The 20,554-nt window shown below is 52.5% G+C and overlaps 1 protein-coding gene across 9 annotated transcripts in view; it reads left to right on the top strand.

Annotated features, from left to right (window-relative positions):
• The first annotated feature begins 150 nt into the window (after nucleotides 1-150).
• The window catches only part of EPS15L1 (epidermal growth factor receptor pathway substrate 15 like 1), a 117,018-nt gene continuing 96,614 nt past the window's right edge, over nucleotides 151-20,554 (top strand). For all 9 annotated transcript variants that reach the window (XR_008516424.2, XM_009252924.4, XM_009252925.4 and 6 more), the window contains exon 1: nucleotides 151-622. Coding sequence is in view for 8 of the 9 variants with exons in the window: in XM_009252924.4 (XP_009251199.2) it covers nucleotides 590-622 (33 nt within the window). In the remaining variant the exon portion in view is untranslated. The remainder of the gene's footprint in view (nucleotides 623-20,554) is intronic.

Here is a 20,554-nt window from a genome sequence, read left to right as displayed (position 1 = left end):
ATCCTAGGAACAGAACGCCTTGCGGGGTAGGGTGCGGGTCCCCCAGATTAGCGCGCGCGCGCGCGCACACACACACACACACACACACACACACACACACACACACACACACACACACACACACACACACACACACTGCGATCCCAGGAACAGGGCGCCTTGCGGGGCAGGGTGAGGGTCCCGACCCTCCGCGGGGTGGGCGACCGCCTCCCCAGGCGCACTGGCAGGGGGACGGCATCCCTAACAGAGAACCAGGCCTCGGCATGGGCTGGAGAGATGACAGAGAATGGCCGACTCGGACATCCGCCAGCGGTACGAGAGTCCGAACAACGTTGGAAGGAGGAGCGGGGGCAGCGGGCAAGAGAGCACGGAAGACACAGACGCCTCAGGCCCCGCCCCTCCCGGTTGCGTGTGCACGGCCCCGCCCCTGCCCCTCCCGGCCTGATTGCGCGTGCGTAGCCCTGCCTACCGCCCCGCCCCCTCCCGGGACAGGCTGCGTGCGCACCGCCCTCCCGTCGTCCCAGTGCGCACGCGCGGCTGCGGCCCCGCCCCCGTTCCCCCGGCGCTCGGAGCCCGAGTCCGCGGGAAGATGGCGGCGCCGCTCATCCCCCTCTCCCAGCAGGTACGGGCCGGGCGGGCCTGGGGGCGGCGCCGGGGTGCGGGGCGCGAGGCGAGCGGTGCGGCGAGGCTGAGGCGCTGGGAGACTCAGCCAGGCGGCGGCGGGGGCGGCGCGTGCTGAAGGGCTTGCGGCGGGCGGTGGGCAGGCGGCCCTGAAGGTGACAGGCCGGGGCCCGCAGCCTCCCGTGCCCGAGCGACCCTCGCGGGCACCGGCGAGGCGAGGAGGTGCGCAGCGCGTGTCCTCTCCGCCCAGGGCCCGGACCGTGCCGCCGCTGAAGCTCCCAGGCCGGGGACCCACAGAGGCGCTGGGCTGCATCCCGGAGAGGTGGGCGAGGGGTGCGAGCGTTTCTGTCGGCGCGGCGGCCCGGCGAGTCTTTGTCTCCCGCCGGTCCCGGTGCCCGGGCGGGCAGGGTCCCTGCTGGGTGCAAGGCAGAGCCTCTCCGGACCCGGACCCGTCAGCAACAGCGCGATCTCAGACTGATCCCCTGCCTCCCGTGGAAGCTGCTTCCGCCACCCCTGCACCGGGCGCAGATCGCACGTCTCCGGGAGCCTCTCTGTGTCCTCAAATTCGCCTGATGCGCTTACGAAGGGGCAGTATTGATAGCGCGACACAGACATGCGAAAAAGAGCCATGCGTAGGCATCTCTGTTATTTGGGAGAGACTTTCATTCATTCATTTTCTATCCATCCCTCAAATGTGCGTTGGGTCAGGTGATGGGAGCGCTGCATTCTTCCAGACAGACAAGGTCGCTGCTCTCCTGGAGGTGACACTCGTGGGAACTAGAAACTACCTGTGTTATGCTAATCACAGCTGCCTTTATTTGCTGAATACCTGTGTTGTGCAAAGCACCATATAAGCATTTTGCTAGAATGATCTAGCACAGCATAGTGATTAAGAGTGAGGACACAGGGTCAGATCATGTGTTCAAATCTTGGCTTCAGCCCCGATTTCTCTGTGCCTTTGGTTGAAGCTCTTAGCCTTTCCACCCATCAGTTGCTTCCTTTGGAAAATGGAGATATAAAAATGTGTTGGGATTATGTGAAAATTAAGCACGTGAGAAAGCGCTTAGAACAGTGCCTAGCATATGAGAGGCACTCAGTGATCCTATAATTTCTGTCATCATTTAATCTCTGCCAGATTTGGACGTTTGGGAGTAGAGACCGCAGCAAGTAAGAATTCCATACCCAAAGAGAGCTGATAGGCCGGTTGCATGCTTGCATGACTGGTTAGCTGATCCAAGGAGAGAGAAGTGCACAGCTAGCCAATTTGCAACACTGTCACTAAGTTAACAGTGCTAAAACCCGGTGATTATTAATTAGCAAGTTCTTGTTACTGACATGAAAGTGCTCTGTAAACTGTTAAGTGTCCTACAGATAGTAGGTGTTAATAGCTAAGTGCTATAGTTTAGAGTATGTAGTCGGGGGGTGGGGGGCGGGGACGGCGGGAGTCGGGGAAAATCACCTAAGATCATTTCATGAGAAAGCACTAAGCACTCCCAGTTTGGGAGGCGTGGATCTTTCTAAAACTTCCTGTCCAATTTTTTTTTTTTGAGATGGAATATTGCTCTGTCACCCAGGGTGGAGTGCAGTGGCATGATCTCAGCTCACTGCAACCTCCGCCTCCTGAGTTCAAGTGATTCTCCTGCCTCAGCCTCCTGAGTAGCTGGGACTACAGGCATGTGCCACCACACCCGGCTAATTTTTGTATTTTTTTTTTTAGTGGAGACGGCGTTTCACCATGTTGGCCAGGCTTGTGTCAAACTCCTGACCTTGAGTGATCCACCCGCCTTGGCCTCCCAAAGTGCTGGGATTACAGGCGTGAGCCACTGTACCTGGCCAGGTCACTGACTTCTTAGCGTCTTCCTGTTCCTTTCCCTATACATTTGTTGAATGAAGGCGTGGCCTGGTTTTCTTCGTTTGCAAATGTCAGCACTTCTCTACACTTGCTCTCGAGTGAAAATCTACACCATGGGTTACTGTTGAGCCAGGTGTGAGGCATGGTCCTCCCAGGCCCTTACTGTCTAGCTCAGGAGATCACTTGGGTTCACAGATAACTCTGGGGCAAGGGTATGATTCCAGAATTTTTGGTTGGGGGCAAAAAGGAAGCACCCTGCAGCAAGTGGCTGTGATCTGGTTGGATTTAGGTGACAGAGCACACCTGGCAAGCAGATGGCCAGGTGAAGGTGAGCAAAGTGGATAACCCAGTGGGCTAGCCTAGGGGAGGAGGGGTGTGTTTTCTCCACCCCCACTCCCGTCTGCACTTTTCCCATCAGCATCTTTTTCAGTCTGTTCTGTACTCCCCGACATCATCTCAGAATCTCCTTCCTTATATACTCTTTTCTGACCCTGACTATCAATGTAAATTCGAAAGGTCTGCACTCCTGCCTCTTTAGGAGTGATTTTTTTTTCCCAAGAGCATCTCTGTGATTTGTGTGTTTCCCTGTCCCCCTGCTCAGCTCTCTTCTGCTTTCCAAAAAGCCTTCCGTGGAAATGCATCCAGATCTCTTCCCTCCTTGTACTCTCCGAGGTTACCAGCGGCCCCTCCGTCCTTAAACCCGGTGCCCTGTGGGGGTGTGCAGCCGATCCTCCTCGAACTCCGCAACACTGGAGCCCATCGGTCTTCACTCTTCATCCTCTCTCCTTTCAGTCTCTCTCCCTCTTGTCCCCTAATTTCAGCCTCCCCACCTGCATCTTATCTCTCTGTGTGCTCCCTCCTCTGGAGCTTCTGTGCAGAGGATTCCAAACCTGCCTTCTGGAGTCCAGAAGATGTCTCTCTCCTGCACCTCTGCCAGCCTGCTGGACTCTGGAATAGGCCATTTCCTTGCCATGCCCCAAAGTGGTCTGGGCCATCCTACTTCCTGCTTGCCCACTGCCTCCCACGTACTCCCATGCCTCTGTGGAAGCCCTCTTTTCCACGTACTCCCATGCCTCTGTGGAAGTCATCTTTTTGTTTTTTGAGACAGGGTCTCGCTCTGTCCCCCAGGCTGGAGTGCAGTGGTAGGATCATAGCTCACTGCAACCTCAAACTCCTGGGCTCAAGCAGTTCTCCCACCTTGGCCTCTCAAGTAGCTGGGACTACAGGAGCGCACCAGTCATACCCAGCTAATTAAACAATTTTTTTTTGTAGAGATGAAGTCTTGCTATGCTGCCTAGGCAGGTCTTAAACCCCTAGCCTCAAGCAATCCTTCTATCTCAGCCTCCTAAAGTATTGGAATTACAGGTGTCAGCCACTGCATCTGGCTAGGATTCGTCTTCTAAAACATATTCCCCTGTTCCAAAAACCTTTCACAGCTCCCATTCCCCTTCCTCCAAAAGAACTCCGTTTATGGCTGGGCGCTGTGGCTCATGCCTATAATCTCAGCACTTTAGGAGGCTGAGGCAGATGGATTGCTTGAGGCCAGGAGTTCGAGACCAGCCTGGCCAACATAGCAAAACCCTGTCTGTACTAAAAATACAAAAGTTAGCCAGGCATAGTGGCAAACGCCTATAATCCCAGCAACTTGGGAGGCTGAGGCACAAGAATCGCTTGAAACCAGGCGGCGGAGGTTGCAGTGAGCTGAGATCGCGCCACTGCACTCCAGCCTGGGCGACAGGGTGAGACTCAGTCTCAAAAAAAGTCAGCTTTGATGAGCTTAGTAAGCCCTGAATCGACTCCACCTAACCTTGCTGGGTCCCTTTCCTGCACTTCTGGCTCTTGGCAACACTTTCTAGCCTCAGCATCCTTAGCTGTGTTGCTCCGGTTGCTAGAATATCACTGTGAGCTCCTGCTGTATGCTGCCTGCCCTGAAGGATGGTCTTTGAGGCCTCCCCCGTGTTGTCCTCCCTTAGCCCCACCCGAATAAGAGTTCTCTCCCTTGTACCTTCCATGGGTCCCTTTTGTGACCGCTGTACCTAGGAAGCACATGGTAACTGGGCTCAGTGATGAGGAGAGACTGCCCTGGGCCCAAAGAGCTACACCTTCCTCCTTTCCCCCTTGTCATGCGTTCTTCATCCAGGAGCTTTTGCTGTATTTTGGTAGATGCCTCCATTCTAGGAGGCTTTTATTCCCCTTTTACAAGTGAGGAAACCAAGACCTGCAGAAACAGAGTAACTTGCTGAAGTCTCATAGTTGGTGGGCGCAGAGCTGAGGTCACACCTGCGTCCTCCTGCCGCAGAGCCCTGCTGTTCCAGACGGCCTGCTGGGCACCCCTCCCAGAGCAGCACCCGGCCAGTGTGTCTGGAATGAATGCTGAGTGGCTCGGACACTTACTTGTCCTCTTGTCCCTTGTTTCTTTTCTTCCTCTGAAATAATCGCTAGTCTTAGTAGAATGCTAATGGCAATGCAGTCTAAATTGATGAGAATGAAGTTTTAGAGTAAAATCCACTCCTGAAAGATCCAGAATTCCCTGACTGTCACTTATTGACCTGCACTGGCCTGTTTTTTTTTTTTTTTTTTTTTTTGTTGTTGTTGTTGTTGTTTTTTCAACTAAATAGATTCTCACTGGGCAAGACCCCTCCACCCCCATTCTGAACTTTAAAACAACTTTCCGGGCCGGGCGCAGTGGCTGACGCCTGTAATCCTAGCACTTTGGGAGGCTGAGGCAGGTGGATCACTTGAGGTCAGGAGTTTGAGACCAGCCTGGCCAACATGGTGAAACCTCATCGCTACTAAAAATACAAAAAATTAGCCTGGCGTGGTGGCGGATGCCTGTAATCCTGGCTACTCGGGACCCTGAGGCAGGAGAATCACTTGAACCCAGGAGGCGAAGGTTGCAGTGAGCCAAGATCACACCACTGCACACTCTAGCCTGGGCAACAAAGTGACACTCCGTCTCAAAAAAAAAAAGAAAAGAAAAGAAAAGAAAAGTAGGCACCATTAGGTGCAGTGGTGGCCTGCTTTTCAATGTTTAGGTCCTTAGATGTTTGTTTGGATTCCCAGATATTCCTTCACTGCCCTCAGTCCTGCAAATACTTTCTGTACCTTAGTTTTCTCATCTGCAGAATGGTACTGTGGACTCGCTTGACCTGCTTTGTCACAGTAGAGTGTCAGGACCCTGCCGTGTGATGCATGTGCTCTCAGTGCCTTCCTATTTTTTTTTTTTTTTTTGAGACAGAGTTTCACTCTTGTCACCCAGGATGGAGTGCAATGGCGCTGTCTTGGTTCACTGCAACCTCCGCCTCCTGGATTCAAGCGATTCTCCTGTCTCAGCCTCCTGAGTAGCTAGGATTACAGGCGCCCAACACCACACCTAGCTAATTTTTGTATTTTAGTAGAGGCAGGGTTTCACTATGTTGCCTAGGCTGGTCTCGAACTCCTGACCTCAAGTGATCTGTCTGCCTCAGCCTCCCAAAGTGCTGGGATTACAGGCATGAGGCGCCGCGCCTGCCCTCATGCCTTTCTTTTGTAGATCACACTGTTCGTTCAGTGAGTATTTATTTGGCATCTTTTGCTGGGCACTTTCTGGGCAGTGGATGGAACAGTGAATCTGAAGGCAGCGCCGCCTCACGGGGCTGACATCGTCGGGAGGGGCCCGGATATAAAGAAATGAGCCAATGTGTAGTGCATTCGGTGGGGATTGATTGCTGTGAGATGAGTAGAGCAGGGCAGGTTCCGATCTGATGGTGGAGGTCAGGAAAGGTCTCACCACCAGGCTGGAAGGACTGAGTAAAGAAAACATCTTAGATTGCCTGGTTGATCCTCTCGGTCACTCTGGCCAGTATTATCTTCAGTGTATAGGGGCAAGAGGGGCAGATCACTGGAGGCCAAGAAGGGCAGATCACTGGAGGTCGGGAGTTCAAGACCAGCCTGGCCAACATGGTGAAACCCTGTCTCTACTAAAATACAAAAATTAGCCAGGCATGGTGGCACGTGCCTGTAGTCCCAGCTACTCAGGAGGCTGAGGCAGGAGAATTGCTTGGACCTGAGAGGCGGAGGTTGCAGTGAGCCGAGATTGCACCACTGTACTCCAGCCTGGGCGACAGAACAAGACCCTGTCTCAAAAAAAAAAGTGAAAATAAAAAATAAAGTGAGGCCAGAGATTGTTATGTCCCTTGCCCAAGTTTGTACCCAGTGAGCTCAGGCTGACATGGCTTTTCTGACACAGGTTCAGGCCTCTTCATTGCACCATAGTTTCTTGTCTTGGAAAGTTTTTTTTGTTTGTTTGTTTTTAAGTTTATGACATCTCCTAACCTCATTTGTTTTTATACCTAGTTATTAGATATCATGTAGTCTGAGTTTTTATTTTATTACTTTAATCTCATCTCATTAAAAGGTAGAGAGGGACATGGAAAGGCCTGCTTATTGTCTTTCTTTTTCCTTTAGAGACAGGCTTTTGCTCTGTTGCCTATGCTGGAGTACAGTGGTGCAATCAAAGCTCATTGCAGCCTCGATTCTTGGCCTCAAGTGATCCTCCTGCCTCGGCCTCCCAAGGAACTGAGACTACAGGCATGCAACACCACACCTGGCTAATTTTTAATTTTTTTGTAGAGACAGGATCTTGCTATGTTGCCCAGGCTGGTTTCGAACTCCTGACCTCAAGTGATCCTCCTGCCTCTGCCTCCAAAGCGCTGAGATTACAGATGTGAGCCACCACTCCCAGCCAGTTGTCTTTAGGAGAATCCAAAGGTTTCCCTGCCGGAGTGGTAATCAGTGCTCCTGGCCCATGCAGAATTAAGTTGTCCAGGCCCGGCCCACAGCAGAGGCTCAGGTCACGGGTGATCCAAGCTGCAGGAGGGGCAGATGACTGGCTTCCATTTGGGTGTTGGACATGGTTGTATGGAGGAGAGGGCGTGTTTGGTGTAGGCCAAGCTTGTCCAACCCATGCCTGCATGTGGCCCAGGATGGCTTTGAATGCAGCCCAACACAAATTTGTAAACTTTCCTAAAACATTATGAGGTTTTCTTGTGAAAAAATTTTTTTTTTTTTTGAGACTAAGTCTCGCTCTGTTGCCCAGGCTGGAGTGCAGTGGCACAATCTCGGCTCACTGCAAGCTCCGCCTCCCAAGTTCATGCCATTCTACTGCCTCAGCCTCCTGCGTAGCTGGGACTACAGGCACCCGCCACCAAGCCCGGCTAATTTTTTGTATTTTTAGTAGAGACAGGGTTTCACCGGTTAGGCAGGATGGTCTTGATCTCCTGACCTCGTGATCTGCCCGCCTTGGCCTCCCAAAGTGCTGGGATTATAGGCGTGAGCCACCATGCCCACCCGTGAATTTTTTTAAGCTCATCAGCTATCGTTAGTGTTAGTGTTAGTGTATTTTATGTGTGGCCCAAGACAACTCTAGTGTGGCCCAGAGAAGCCAAAAGATTGGACACCCTCGGTCAAGGCCATGGGGAATAGCCTTTCACACGGAGGCAAAGAGGACTGAGCCAGAGCTGAGAGGCTGCAGGTCTAGGTCAAAGGACCAAAACATGCGGCTGGGACTTTGGGGTTCATGTCCTTCCTTTAATTTAGGTGGCTCAGGGATGAAAGGAGGAAGGTCTTTTGGTAAATAAGACGTGAGAGTTTGTGTCTGGGCTACAAATTGGCCCAACTGACAGGATGTCTGCTTGCCGAGAGAGTGGCCAGTGGCTGATGGGGGCTGAGGAGCTGAGACCTGCCAACTGTCCTTCGTGCTGGATTGGGCTTTACCGCTGGTCAGAGTGGTGGCCCTGAAGTTTGCTCCTGCATGGAGTGCAGACCATTAGCTCTTAAAGCTTCTTTGGGCTTTTCCCTTCATAGGAGTCCCAGCTCTTGATACTACAAGCTGTTGGGTGAAAGTAAAGGTCACAGATGACCGCAGACATTTGTCTCGGATTTCTATCTGCACTGCCTGTGGTGTGGAATGTAGACCTGATAACAGAATCTGTTTACTGACTGCCTGCAGGTCAGGCTGACATAAAGTCACTTCTCCTCTTGGGCACACCAGCCAGGCTGGATCAGGCGCTGCTACTGGCAGCTGACAGCACATCTGCTCCCCGTGTTTCCCAGGCTTGCAGTCCTCATTTCCTCTGCCCTGTGGCCCCCCGGCCCCTCTTTCTGTCATCTGCGCAGGCGATCCTTCATCTTGCCTGAAGGCCTTTGCATCTGCTGTTCCCTCTCTCTGGAATGCTCTTTCCAAACCCTTCATCCTCTGGTGAATCCCTACACCTCTTCATATCAGCTGGGGCATCACTTCCTCAGGGAAGCCTTTCCTGACAAACTGGCCCAGCTTCTCTGTTACCACTGGTGGAGATGGACACCTTTTCCATTTGGCCGTTTATAATTTTCTCTTTGCGGGGTTGATTGATGGTCTGTCTTCCCCAACTGTCTAGACTAGGTCCACAAGGGCAGAGACTGTGCCTGTTTTATTCATCCTTGTTTGCCAGGCTGCAGCTGGCACTCAGGTGCTCAGCAATCATCTGTTGAAGGAAGAGTAGCATGGGCCACATTATGAGAGGCAGTAGGGAGCTATGGAAGGTTCTTGAGGAGTGACACCTTTAAATGATCTGGCTGCTTACACAGGGAGTGCTTGGAGCTGGGTTCTAGCTCCGAGACAGTCTCTGTGATATGGGCATGAAGTGATAAAGAGGAACCTGGCCTGAGGTTGTTTCAGGAACAGTAGAAAGGGCTGGGGGTGGAAGGAGTATGTCGGGTAGCTATTTGGACAGGTGAGGGTCTAGGTGGGAGAGGAAGCAGCGGGAAGAAGCAGGCATAGTGTCTGCAGCCGTCAGGTTGAGGCCACCTTCAGGGAGCCAGGACAGCAGCGGTGGGAGTGCCTGGTTGTTAGAGCCTGATGGGCTGTGGCTGTGTCAGTTGAGTCAAAACCCATCACTTTGCAGGAAACCCTCCAAGCCACATGAGACCCCACGTTTAGGTACAGTCAAAAAGAAGACCAGCTCTGGGGCTGGGGCACCATGAGATTCTGTCTGCTGAGCTACTGTGTGCTGTCTTGGGACCAAGATAAATAAAACCAAGCCCCACACTCCAGGTCAGCTCAACTGCAGCTGGGCACCCAGGCACACAGAAAATTAGGACATAGTGTGACACACTTGTGGAAGTCAGGTGGCACCCACAGCGGTGGGATGAATCACCTCCACTGGGCTGGGAATAAAGGACAGGAGGAAGAGGGCGCCTGTGCCTCCTTTTGTCTTTTCCCTCCTCTGTTCCAACAGGCCTGGAGGAAGCAGCTGGGTTCAGCCTCTCTGACTAGCTGCACACTGCGTGGACCAGTGTCCTGCCCCCACCCTCTGCACAGGCCCTCTCTCCCAGCACCATCTTCACAGCTTCCTGGCCCCCTCTCTGCCTTCTGAGAGCCCCACTTCCCTGATTCTTAGTTTTATTTTATTTTTTCTTGTGGTGGAGTCCCGCTTTGTCACCCAGGCTGGAGTGTAATGGCATGATCTTGGCTCACTGCAGCTTCCACCACCTGGGCTCAAGCAGTTCTCCTGTCTCAGCCTCCCAAGTAGCTGGGATTACAGGTGCACACCACCAAGCCTGGCTAATTTTTTTGTATTTTTAGTAGAGACAGGGTTTCACCATGTTGGCCAGGCTGGTCTCGAACTCCTGCCCTCTAGTGATCCACCCACCTCGGCCCCCCAAAATGCTGGGATTACAGGCGTGAGCCACCATGCCCTGCCCCCCACTTCCCTGATTCTGGTAACCTGGTCTTCCAGAACAGGTGGCAACGGGACCCCAGCCCTGGTGGTACCCTGACTGCCCTCACCAGTGAGTGGGCCCAGGCAGGCAGCTCTGGGCCCTGGGGAGAGATTTGGGGCACAGGTCTGATTCAGGAGTGAGGGAGTGTTGTGGGACCAACAATGGTGCCATCGTCCCTGTGCTTGTTTCTAGATGAGGAAACTGAGAGGGAGAGAGGTAAAACAACCAGTCAGACCCCCATGGAGAACAGGCGTCTGAATCAGACCATGGGCTCCAAAGCCACCATTTTGTCCTATGATTGCCACACCATGGGCTCCGGGAGGGTTGAGGAGCTCTGTCTTTCCTGCTCCCTGCTGGGTTCCCAGCCCCTGAAATCTGGGCTCCTGGCACATAGTAGGCCAGTGATATCTGTTGATTGGAGGCTGGGTACTTGGAACAGCAGCCAGGAGTGCAGTCTGTCTCTCCAGCTGCCTTTGAGGGTAGTTGACAGAAGGGAACGTTTTGTCTCTCGGGTGAAGAAACAGGCACAGGGCCCAGAGCCGCCTGCTTGAGCCCACTGGCCGGTGACAGCAGTTAGGGCACCACCAGGGCTGGGGCCCTGTTACCTCCTCACCTCCGCTCATCAGAGGGTGAGGAAAGGGCTTCCCTCTTGTGCAAGTGACATCAACAAGCGTGCCTCTGTCATTACGCCAATCTGTAGAAAACTGGCTTTTCTTCCTTTCTTTTTTTTTTTTTTTTTTTTTTTGAGACAGAGTCTCACTCTGTGACCCAGGCTGGAGTGCAGTGGCGCGATCTCAGCTCACCGCAACCTTTGCCTCTCGGGTTTAAGCGATTTTCCAGCCTCAGCCCTCTGAGTAGCTGAGACCACAGGTATGTGCCACCACACCCTGCTAATTTTTGTATTTTTTGTAGAGACGGGGTTTCTCCATGTTGCCTAGGCCAGTTTCGAACTCCTGAGCTCAAAGCGATCCACCTGCCTCGGCCTCCCAAAGTGCTGGGATTGCATGTGTCAGCCACTATGCCCAGCTGGCTTTTCTTTCTTTCTTTTTTTTTTTTTTTTAAGAGACGGAGTCTTGCTCTGTCACCCAGGTTGGAGTGCAGTGGCGCAATCTCGGCTCACTGCAAGCTCCGCCTCCCAGGTTCACACCATTCTTCTGCCTCAGCCTCCTGAGTAGCTGGGACTACAGGTGCCTGCCACCACGCCTGGCTAATTTTTGTATTTTTAGTAGAGACGGGGTTTCACCATGTTAGCTAGTCTGGTCTCCATCTCCCGACCTCATGATCCGCCCGCCTCGGCCTCCCAAAGTGCTGGGATTACAGGCGTGAGCCACCGCGCCCGGCCCCAGCTGGCTTTTCTTAATCTGAAGAGGATGTGCTTTTCAATTTTATATTTTCCAGTGGAAGAGAAAACTATCTCATTTCACACTCTCCAAAGGGGAAAGATGAAACACGAAAAAACTTGATGATGAGGCCCTCACACTGAGCGTGTTTAACCAGGACTGTACGGTTATGGGGATGGACTGTCCCCCTCAGATCCCCCCCACACCCTGCAAATGGCACTGTTTGTTGTTGGGGGGTCCCAGACACGATTGGCCTAGGCACATGTTCTTGCAAACATTCTTCCCTTTGAGTTTTTTCTTTGCTAAGAACTAGAACGCTCTGTGCCCGCAGCACCCGCTGTGCTGGCTTTGGAGACTTTCTCTGTGGGTCGAGGCTTCTGGAGTGGAGGAGCAGGCTCCACAATTGCTGATGGGCTGGGCAAGGTTGTCCATCACCAGGGTGCAAATTGTTGCTGTTATTTTGCTTGCTCACACCAGGCCATGGAGTTGGCATTTTCTTTTAGGCCAGCCTCTGAGTTGGCATTCACAGTCAGTTGACTTTATTGATTTTATTTGTTGTTGTTGACTCTTAGCCACTAGAAAATGTCCTTTAATTCACATTTAATGCACATTTAAAATGTCCTTTACTTCACACTGAGTGGGTTTTTACAGGTGTGTACTTATCTGCTGTGTGTAAAATTGTATTTTTTTTAAGAAAATGACAGCTGAGACTAAGAGAATTGGTGAAACACTGTTCTTTTTTTATTTTTAGAGACAGGCTCTATTGCCCAGGTTGGAGTGCAGTGGTGCCATCACGGCTCACTGCAGCCTCAGACTCCTGGGTTCATCCTTCTGTCTCAGCCTCCTTAGTAGTTGGGACTACAGGTGCTCCTCAGCACACCACCACGCCCAGCTAATTTTCTGATTTTTAATTTTTGTAGGGCTGGGGTCTCACTATTTTGCCTAGGCTGGTCTTGAATTCCTGACCTTAAGGAACCCTCCTGCCTTAATCTCCAAAGTGTTGGGATTACAGGCCTGAGCCACCATTCCCGAACTGAAATATTGTTCTATCCTAGATGTTGGGAGCTGCTTAGCTGATGAGTTGAGAGAGCAAATGGCTACCATATGTACCATAGTGTAGCCAACATTTGTTGAAATACTTTATTGCTTGGCAAAGATCAATTGACAGTGCAGGCTGTAAGGACTGTGATTTTACACCTGCAACTCACGTGCTGATTCACAGCCTTGTCTGACCTCCCTCCTCGCCCACCATTCTTTGTAAATACAGCCTGCTCCCCTGTCTCAGGAATAATAATACAAGAGTAACCATAATAGGGGATGTAATAATGGCTTCCCATTGCAGAGTATTTCACTCGCATATTCTCATTTGGGACTTACCAGCATCCTCAGGCCAGGTGCTGTCTATTCTCATTTTACAGATGGGGACACTGAGGCCCAGGGTGGCTTGGTGGCTTGTCCTCACTGCTGCTGAGCCACCGAGCTATGTCTGCCCGTTCCCCACTACCAACTGTACCTTCCTGCACTCAGCCCGCCACCTGCCTCCCTCAACACTTTAATCTCACCCATGCCCTCAACAGACATTTACTGAAGGCCTGCTTCTAGGAGGGCACAGCGTGATCCCTCCACCCTCCAGGCATTAAGAATGTAGTGACAGGGGCCAGTCATTACAGCAGCTTTTCCATCAAATTGACTTCAGGAAGTGTCCCTTGTCAAAGTTTGGGGCTATGGGAGTGTGGAGGCAGGAGAGACTTGTTTCAGTTGGGGGAACCTAGGGTCGTCTTAGAGCAGGGCGTTGGCCTGCAGCAGGCAGACGCCCCAGGCATAGGGAATACAGTCACGCACTGCATAACCACGATGGACTGCATATGTGATAGTGCTCCCATAAGATTATACTGCTGTATTTTTCCTGTGCCTTTGCTATGTGTAGATATGTTTAGATACGCAGCTACTTAGCATTGTGTTACAGTTGCCTGCAGTCTTCAGTACCGGGCCACACTGCCCAGGTTTGTAGCCTGGGAGTAATAGGCTAGACCACAGCCCAGGCGTGGAGCAGGCGCTGCCTTCTAGGTTTGTGTAAGTTCACTCCAGGATGTCCTGACGACGATAAAATTAACCTGACGATGCAACTCTCAGGCATCCCTGTGGTTAAACGATGCATGACTGCATCTTGTGCCAAGACAAGGAGTGAAAGGTGCCCGATATGTTCAGTAGAGCTCTGCCAGCCGGGGGAAGGAGGTAAGGCTTGAGTGTGATATGTGTGAGTGTGAGTGTATGTGGGTGAGCCTGAGTGTACATGTGTGATTGTGTGTATGTGTGTGTGGCTGAGTGTGTGTACGTGAGTGTGTGTGTGGAGTGAAATCAGCCCAGCAAGGTAGGAGATGGCCAGGGAGCACTTTCAGGACTGGGCTGAGGGCTTGGACCTTAGCCTCCGTTGCACACCCTGAAGAGCCTTTCTGAGCAGAGGAGTGGCTGTGTGCGAGGTACAGTGGGCAAGTGGGTGAAGGCAGGGCCATGGGTGAGGAGGCTGGGCCAGGCTCTGCAGAGGCATGTGTGGGGCAAGCAGGGTGGGGGCGGGGCGGCCCTCCCATCAGGACAGAGCCCCTGTCCTTGTCCTTGTCCTTGTCACCCCTGCCGTGCGTTTGCTCTTCTGTGTTGGTGTGTGTGTCAGCTCACTGGCTTTGATGCCCTGACCAGACTGTGATGCTCCATGGTGGCAGCAACCATCTTTCTGCTCACTGTGGGGTCCGGGAGCTTCGAGGGGTGCCTGATGTTTAGAGGGGCCAGAAAAAGAACAGTGCACTAGGAGGCTGACGCTGTCACCCACAGCGATGAGGAGGAAGGTGGCACGGCACTGACCTGGCCAGTGCAGGGGATCTTGGCATCCTTGGCAGGGAGCCACCCCCCACTGTCAGGAACACCCCAACAGGAGGCCAGACCCATCCCAACCGAGTCCTGGGCAGTGTGCTCTGTTAGGGAATAGTAGATGGCAGGGACATTGGAGCCCAGGAGTAGCTGATGCAGGAAAGGAATGTTGGGAAGGCCCGGGGTACACTTCGTAAAGTTGGGAGACTCTGGGAAGTGGGCCCTTGTGGGAGGCGGTGGGTACTCCTGCTGCAGAGGACACACTGCTGAGTCATTGAGCCCCTCTCGGTGTCCCCCCCTTCCCCCCAGTCTCTGGTGACTGCTCTCCCATGTTTCTCCAGGGAGACCGCTCATGGGTCAGAGGAAGGAAACAGATGGAACTGAATAGATCTGTTCTCTGAGATGCCCGGGAGGGATGATGTCCAGGGGACACAGGTCAGCAGCTGGGAGGGCTGCTCAGAGGCTTCATCTGCTTTTGCTCTTAAGCAGCATTTTCAGGAGGGAGGGCTGGAATCTGCTCCCCTCCTGCCTGGGCGCCATTCCAGTTCCATCCCTTCTGCCCTCTGCGTGGCTGCACAAGACCCTTGAGCCCTTCCCTACACGCCCGCCCCTCGATCCCTCCAGGACCCAGCTCCCCTGGTGTTTCCTGTGGTGGAGCCTCCTCCCTCCCTCCCCATGGCAGGCCTGTCTCTGGCACTGCTTTGGTGCAGGTGCTCCGCAGCCTCACTTGACCGAGGCTCCCTGGACAGGCTCAGCCATGGAGGGGGAGCCTTCCAGGTCTCCTGATGCCCTCCAGTCTGCTGCTGGCTGCGGACTGGCCCTCCATCCTGTCTCTTCCATCTAGCTCTTGGCAGCTGTCTCTGTGCTTTGTCACGGCTCCATGAGGCTGGGGGTGGGGAAGGTCCCGTTGTTCACCTCCACACCTGCACCAAGGCATTTAGAATGGCAATTAGATTTCCACCTCAATGCCCCTGGGGACATCCCAAGGAAACACATTCCTTTTTAGGGAACTGGCATGTCCTCCTTCTCCGGGTGTCTGCACTGTGAGTCGCTGCAGTCCCCAGGCCTCCTGCTGCTGGAGGGCCATGACAGTCTCTCTCTGATGACTTCCTTCCAGCCCTGCTCCTGTTCCCCACCTCCTTGCAGTGGATTTCTACTGTTTACCATCTCATATACATATACACCCAGCTTGCTGGCCTGCAGGCACCCCCTCCCCGGGCTCTGCTTGCCCTGGGGATGACATCCCGTCTTCTCAGCACAGCGTGCACAGACCCTGGAATCCTACGCATGTGCCCTTCCACCTGGCTGGGGCCGTGCTGAATCACCCACAGCTCACCTGTCTTCTCTGTCCCGGTGCACACCTGGCCCCAGGCCCTGAGTTCCCCTCACTGTGCTTACTGCTGCAGTCATATCATGCGGTCCTCTGTGCCATAGTCCTGGGCCGACTTTGTCCCGCCTGCCCTTCCTGAAGCCCAGGACTCTATTTTTTGTTTGTTTTGTTTTGTTTTTGTTTTTGTTTTGAGATGGAGTTTCACTCTTGTCACCCAGGCTAGAGTGCAATGGCATGATCTTGGCTCACTGCAACCTCTAGCCTCCTGGGTTCAAGATGTTCTCCCGCCTCAGCCTCCCAAGTAGCTGGGATTACAGGTACCCGCCACCACGCCCAGCTAATTTTTATATGTTTAGTAGAGACAGAGTTTCACCATGTTGGCCAGGCTGGTCTCGAACTCCTGACCTCATGTGATCCACCCACCTCGGCCTCCCAAAGTGCTGAGATTACAGGCGTGAGCCACCACGCCTGGCCTGAAGCCCAGGACTCTGTCCTATACACTTTTGTATCCCCAGTGCTGCCTCTTAGCACGAATTCAGCATGTGTTGATTGAGTGAGCAAATGAATAAATTTCCAGGTCCAAAGAAGGGAGAGCTGGGGAATCCAAGGGTGGACCCTTTTTCAGGAGGGTTTTTTGTTTGTTTGTTTGTTTATTTGTTTGTTTGAGACAGGGTTTTCCTCTTGTTGCCCAGGCTGGAGTGCAATGGCACAACCTCGGCTCACTGCAACATCTGCCTCCTGGGTTCAAATGATTCTTCTGCCTCAGCCTCCTGAGTAGCTGGGATTACAGGCCTGCGCCACCATGCCTAGCTAATTTTATATTTTTAGTAGAGACAAGGTTTCTCCATGTTGGTCAGGCTGGTCTCGAACTCCTGACCTCAGGTGATCCGCCTGCCTTGGCCTCCCGTAGTGCTGGAATTATAGGCGTGAGCCACTGCGCCTGGCTTTCAGGAGGTTTTATGTGAAGGGTGGGGGGAGGTCAGTAGCTGGAGGTAGAACAGAGATGGGGGGATGTTTCTGGTGAGAGGGTACATTTCTACCTGGAGCCAGTGGAAGGAGGGCGATGAGGATACCAGGAATCACAACAGCGAGTAATTGACAAGTCCCCGGGGGTGGGAGTGCTCACCCTCATCTCCAGATGCAGGAGCTGAGGCACAGAGAGGCTGCTCATCCTGCCCCAGGGTTGCACAGCATTCCAGCAGCGGGACAGGACTCAAATCCACATTTGTCTGGCAGCACTGTTGACCTCCACATGAGACAGCTTCTCTTAGTGAAGCAAGATGGGAGAACACAGCACATAGGTGTAGATGGAGCCGGGCAGTCTCTCCTGAAGACCTTTAGGGCTCGGCATAGTCCTGCATCCTCCACAGGGCAGTGCATCGAGGCAGGAAGGCTGCTGCAGGCGATGTTTTTTCTCCAGCAATTCTGTTTCTGGAATGCTGAGTTCGGTGCTCACGCCTGTAATCCCAGCACTTTGGGAGGCCAAGGCAGGAGGATTGCTTGAGGCCAGGAGTTCAAGACCAGCCTGGCAAAATAATGAGACCCCCCCCCATCTTTACAAAAAAATGAAAAAAAAAAAATTAGCCACACATGGTGGTGCATGGCTATGGTCCCAACTACTCAGGAGGCTAAGGCAGGAGGATCACTTAAGCCCAGGAGCTTGAGGCTACAGTGAGCTATGATCGTGCCACTGCACTCCAGCCTGGGCAACAGAGCTGTCTCTTTTTTTTTTGAGATGGAGTTTCGCTCTTGTTGTCCAGGCTGGAGTGCAATGATGTGATCCTGGCTCACTGCAACCTCTGCCTCCCTAGTTCAAGCGATTCTCCTGCCTCAGCCTCCCAAGTAGCTGGGATTACAGGTGTGCACCACCACACCTGGCTAATTTTATATTTTTAGTAGAGACAGGCTTTTACCATGTTGGCCAGACTGGTCTCAAACTGCTGACCTCAGGTGATCCACCCACCTTAGCCTCCGAAAGTGCTGGGGTTACAGGTGTGAGCCACCACGCCTGGCCCAGAGCTGTCTCTTAAAAAGAAAAAAGAAAGCTTTCAAACCTTGATTCTGTGTTCTGACGCCCTTCCTGGTCCATGTCATTCACCTTGCTGCTTTGCTCCGTGTCTAAATGCTCGGGGCAGTTCTCTTGCTTGTTGGTTCCTCTCCAGGGCAGTGACTGCAGGCCTTACCCCTGTGCCATGCCCCACTGTAGGCCCTGAGTTCTGTCTGGTTTGGATGGAGTCCTTGAGCCCCGAGCATGTTCGTCTTCTGCTGGTCTCACAAGGCACTCATTTGGGTCCCCGGGGAGAATCCGTGAAAATTCCTTCAGATCCTGCTTTTCCTTGCACATCTTTCTATTTCTGTCTAATTTACAAAAGCAGCTCATGCTGACATAGTACACCAGGGAACATAGGAAGCCATGAGGAAGCAAACTAGCTGGCCCGTAGAAATCCTGGTAAGCATGGCCTTGTCCTGCCAGGTTCCGATAACGGGGCGATAGGATACCATGTGCTTATAAGCCAGGTCACACGGTACCTGCTAGATTGCACCCTTCTCATTCTGTTGAAGATTGGACCCCATTTGTAAACATTCTGCTGTTTTGACTGCTGTAAGGTATTTATTCTGTCCCATGGAGACTCAGCAATTTATTAGCAGCTTAACCAGTCCTCTGCTGTTTCCAGTGCCTCGCAGTCTGCATCTGTGCCCTCAAGGGGGGAAAACAGCGAACCCTCTTGCCCTTCCCCCACTCCTGCATCACTTCTCAGTGTCCCAGGAGCAGACCTTGTAGCCATGGTAGGGCACACTTGTGTGTGTTCTAAAGGAATGCCAGTTTGTATTGTTTGACAGAAGCATGATCCTGTCACCAAGCTGTCCTCATTTGTCACACTTAAACCTTATGCAGCTTGTGCCAGTAGGGTCCTTGCCAAGGCAGAAGCACATCAAATGGCCTTTTTTTTTTTTAATAGAAATTCTTTTTTCTTTCTTGGATTTCAGCTTTTTTTATTGTAGATACAGAGAGTACATGTGCATATTTGTTACAGGAGAGTATTGCATGATGCTGAGGTTTGGAATACGGATCCTGTCACCCTGGTAGTGAACATAGTACCCGATAGGTCGTTTTTTTTTTTTCTTTTTTTTGAGACGGAGTCTCGCTCTGTGGCCCAGGCTGGAGTGCAGTGGTGCGATCTCGGCTCACTGCAAGCTCCGCCTCCCGGGTTCACGCCATTCTCCTGCCTCAGCCTCCCGAGTAGCTGGGACTGCAGGTGCCCGCCACCACGCCGGGCTGATTTTTTGTATTTTTAGTAGAGACGGGGTTTCACCGTGTTAGCCAGGATGGTCTCGATCTCCTGACCTCGTGATCTGCCCGCCTCAGCCTCCCAAAGTGTTGGGATTACAGGCATGAGCCACTGTGCCCAGCCCAAATGGCCTTTAAACACATTAAAAGTCGATGGCTGGGCATGCTCACACCTATAATCCCAGCACCGTGGGAGGCCCCGGTGGGAAGATCTTTTGAACCCAGGAATTAGAGACTGGCCTGGGCAACAAAGCGAGACACCGTCTCTACAAAAAATAAAAAATAGTAATTAGCTGGGTGTGGTGGCATGCACTTATAGACCCAGCTACTTGGAAGGCTGAGGAAGGAGGATCCCTTGAGTCCAGGAGGTTGAGGCTGCAGTGAGCTGTGATGGCACCACTGTACTCTAGCCTGGGTGACAGAGCAAGTCTCTGTCTCTATGAAAAATAAAATAAAGGCTGGGCGTGGTGGCTCACACCTGTAATCCCAGCACTTTGGGAGACCGAGGCGGGCGGAACATGAGGTCAGGAGATCGAGCCCATCCTGGCTAACACGGTGAAACCCCGTCTCTACTAAGAAAAATACAAAAAAATTAGCTGGGCATGGTGGCGGGCACCTGTAGTCTCAGCTACTCAGGAGGCTGAGGCAGGAAAATGGCGTGAACCCGGGAGGCAGAGCTTGCAGTGAGCCGAGATCACGCCTCTGCACTCCAGCTTGGGGGACAGAGCGAGACTCCATCTCAAAAAAAAATAAATAAATAAAAATAAAAATAAATATAAAATAAAATAAATGTAGAGGGAAGGGTTTAATGAATTCCCATGTACCCACTGCCCATTTACAATAGTTATCAATATTTTGCAGATTTCTTTGTACCACCCTTTGATCTTTTCCCCCACCTACGTATATTTTTAGTTCTTAGGTTTTGTTTTGTTTTTTTCAGATGACATTTTGCTGTGTTGTGCAGGCGGGAGTGCAGTAGCTATTCACAGGCCCAGTGATCATAGCTCACTACAGCCTGGAATTCCTGGCCTCAGGCAATCCTCCTACCTCAGCTTCTCGAGTAGCTGGGACTACAGGCGAGTGCCACTACACCTGGCTCTGGCTCCTGTTTTTTTTTCTTTTTGAGATGGAGTTTCACTCCTGTTGCCCAGGCTGGAGTGCAGTAGCATAATCTCGGCTCACTGCAACCTCTGCCTCCCGGGTTCAAGTGATTCTCCTGCCACAGCCTCCTGAGTAGCTGGGATTACAGGTGCACACCACCACGCTTGGCTAATTTTTATATTTTTAGTAGAGACGGGGTTTCACCATATTGGCCAGGCTGGTTTAGAGCTCCTGGCCTCAGGTGATCTACCCGCCTCGGCCTCCCAAAGTGCTGGGATGACAGGCGTGAGCCACCGCAACCAGCCACCTGTTGTGTTTTTTTTTGTTTTTTTTTTTGAGACGAAGTCTCACTCTGTAGCCCAGGCTGGAGTGCAGTGGCGTGATCTCGGCTCATTGCAACCTACGCCTCCTGGGTTTAA

The sequence above is a fragment of the Pongo abelii genome, chromosome 20 (genome assembly GCF_028885655.2).
Source record: "Pongo abelii isolate AG06213 chromosome 20, NHGRI_mPonAbe1-v2.0_pri, whole genome shotgun sequence".
In the NCBI taxonomy this organism is placed as follows: Eukaryota; Metazoa; Chordata; class Mammalia; order Primates; family Hominidae; genus Pongo; species Pongo abelii.
Note: the sequence above shows the minus strand (reverse complement) of the source record. Positions and strands in the feature narration are given on the sequence as shown.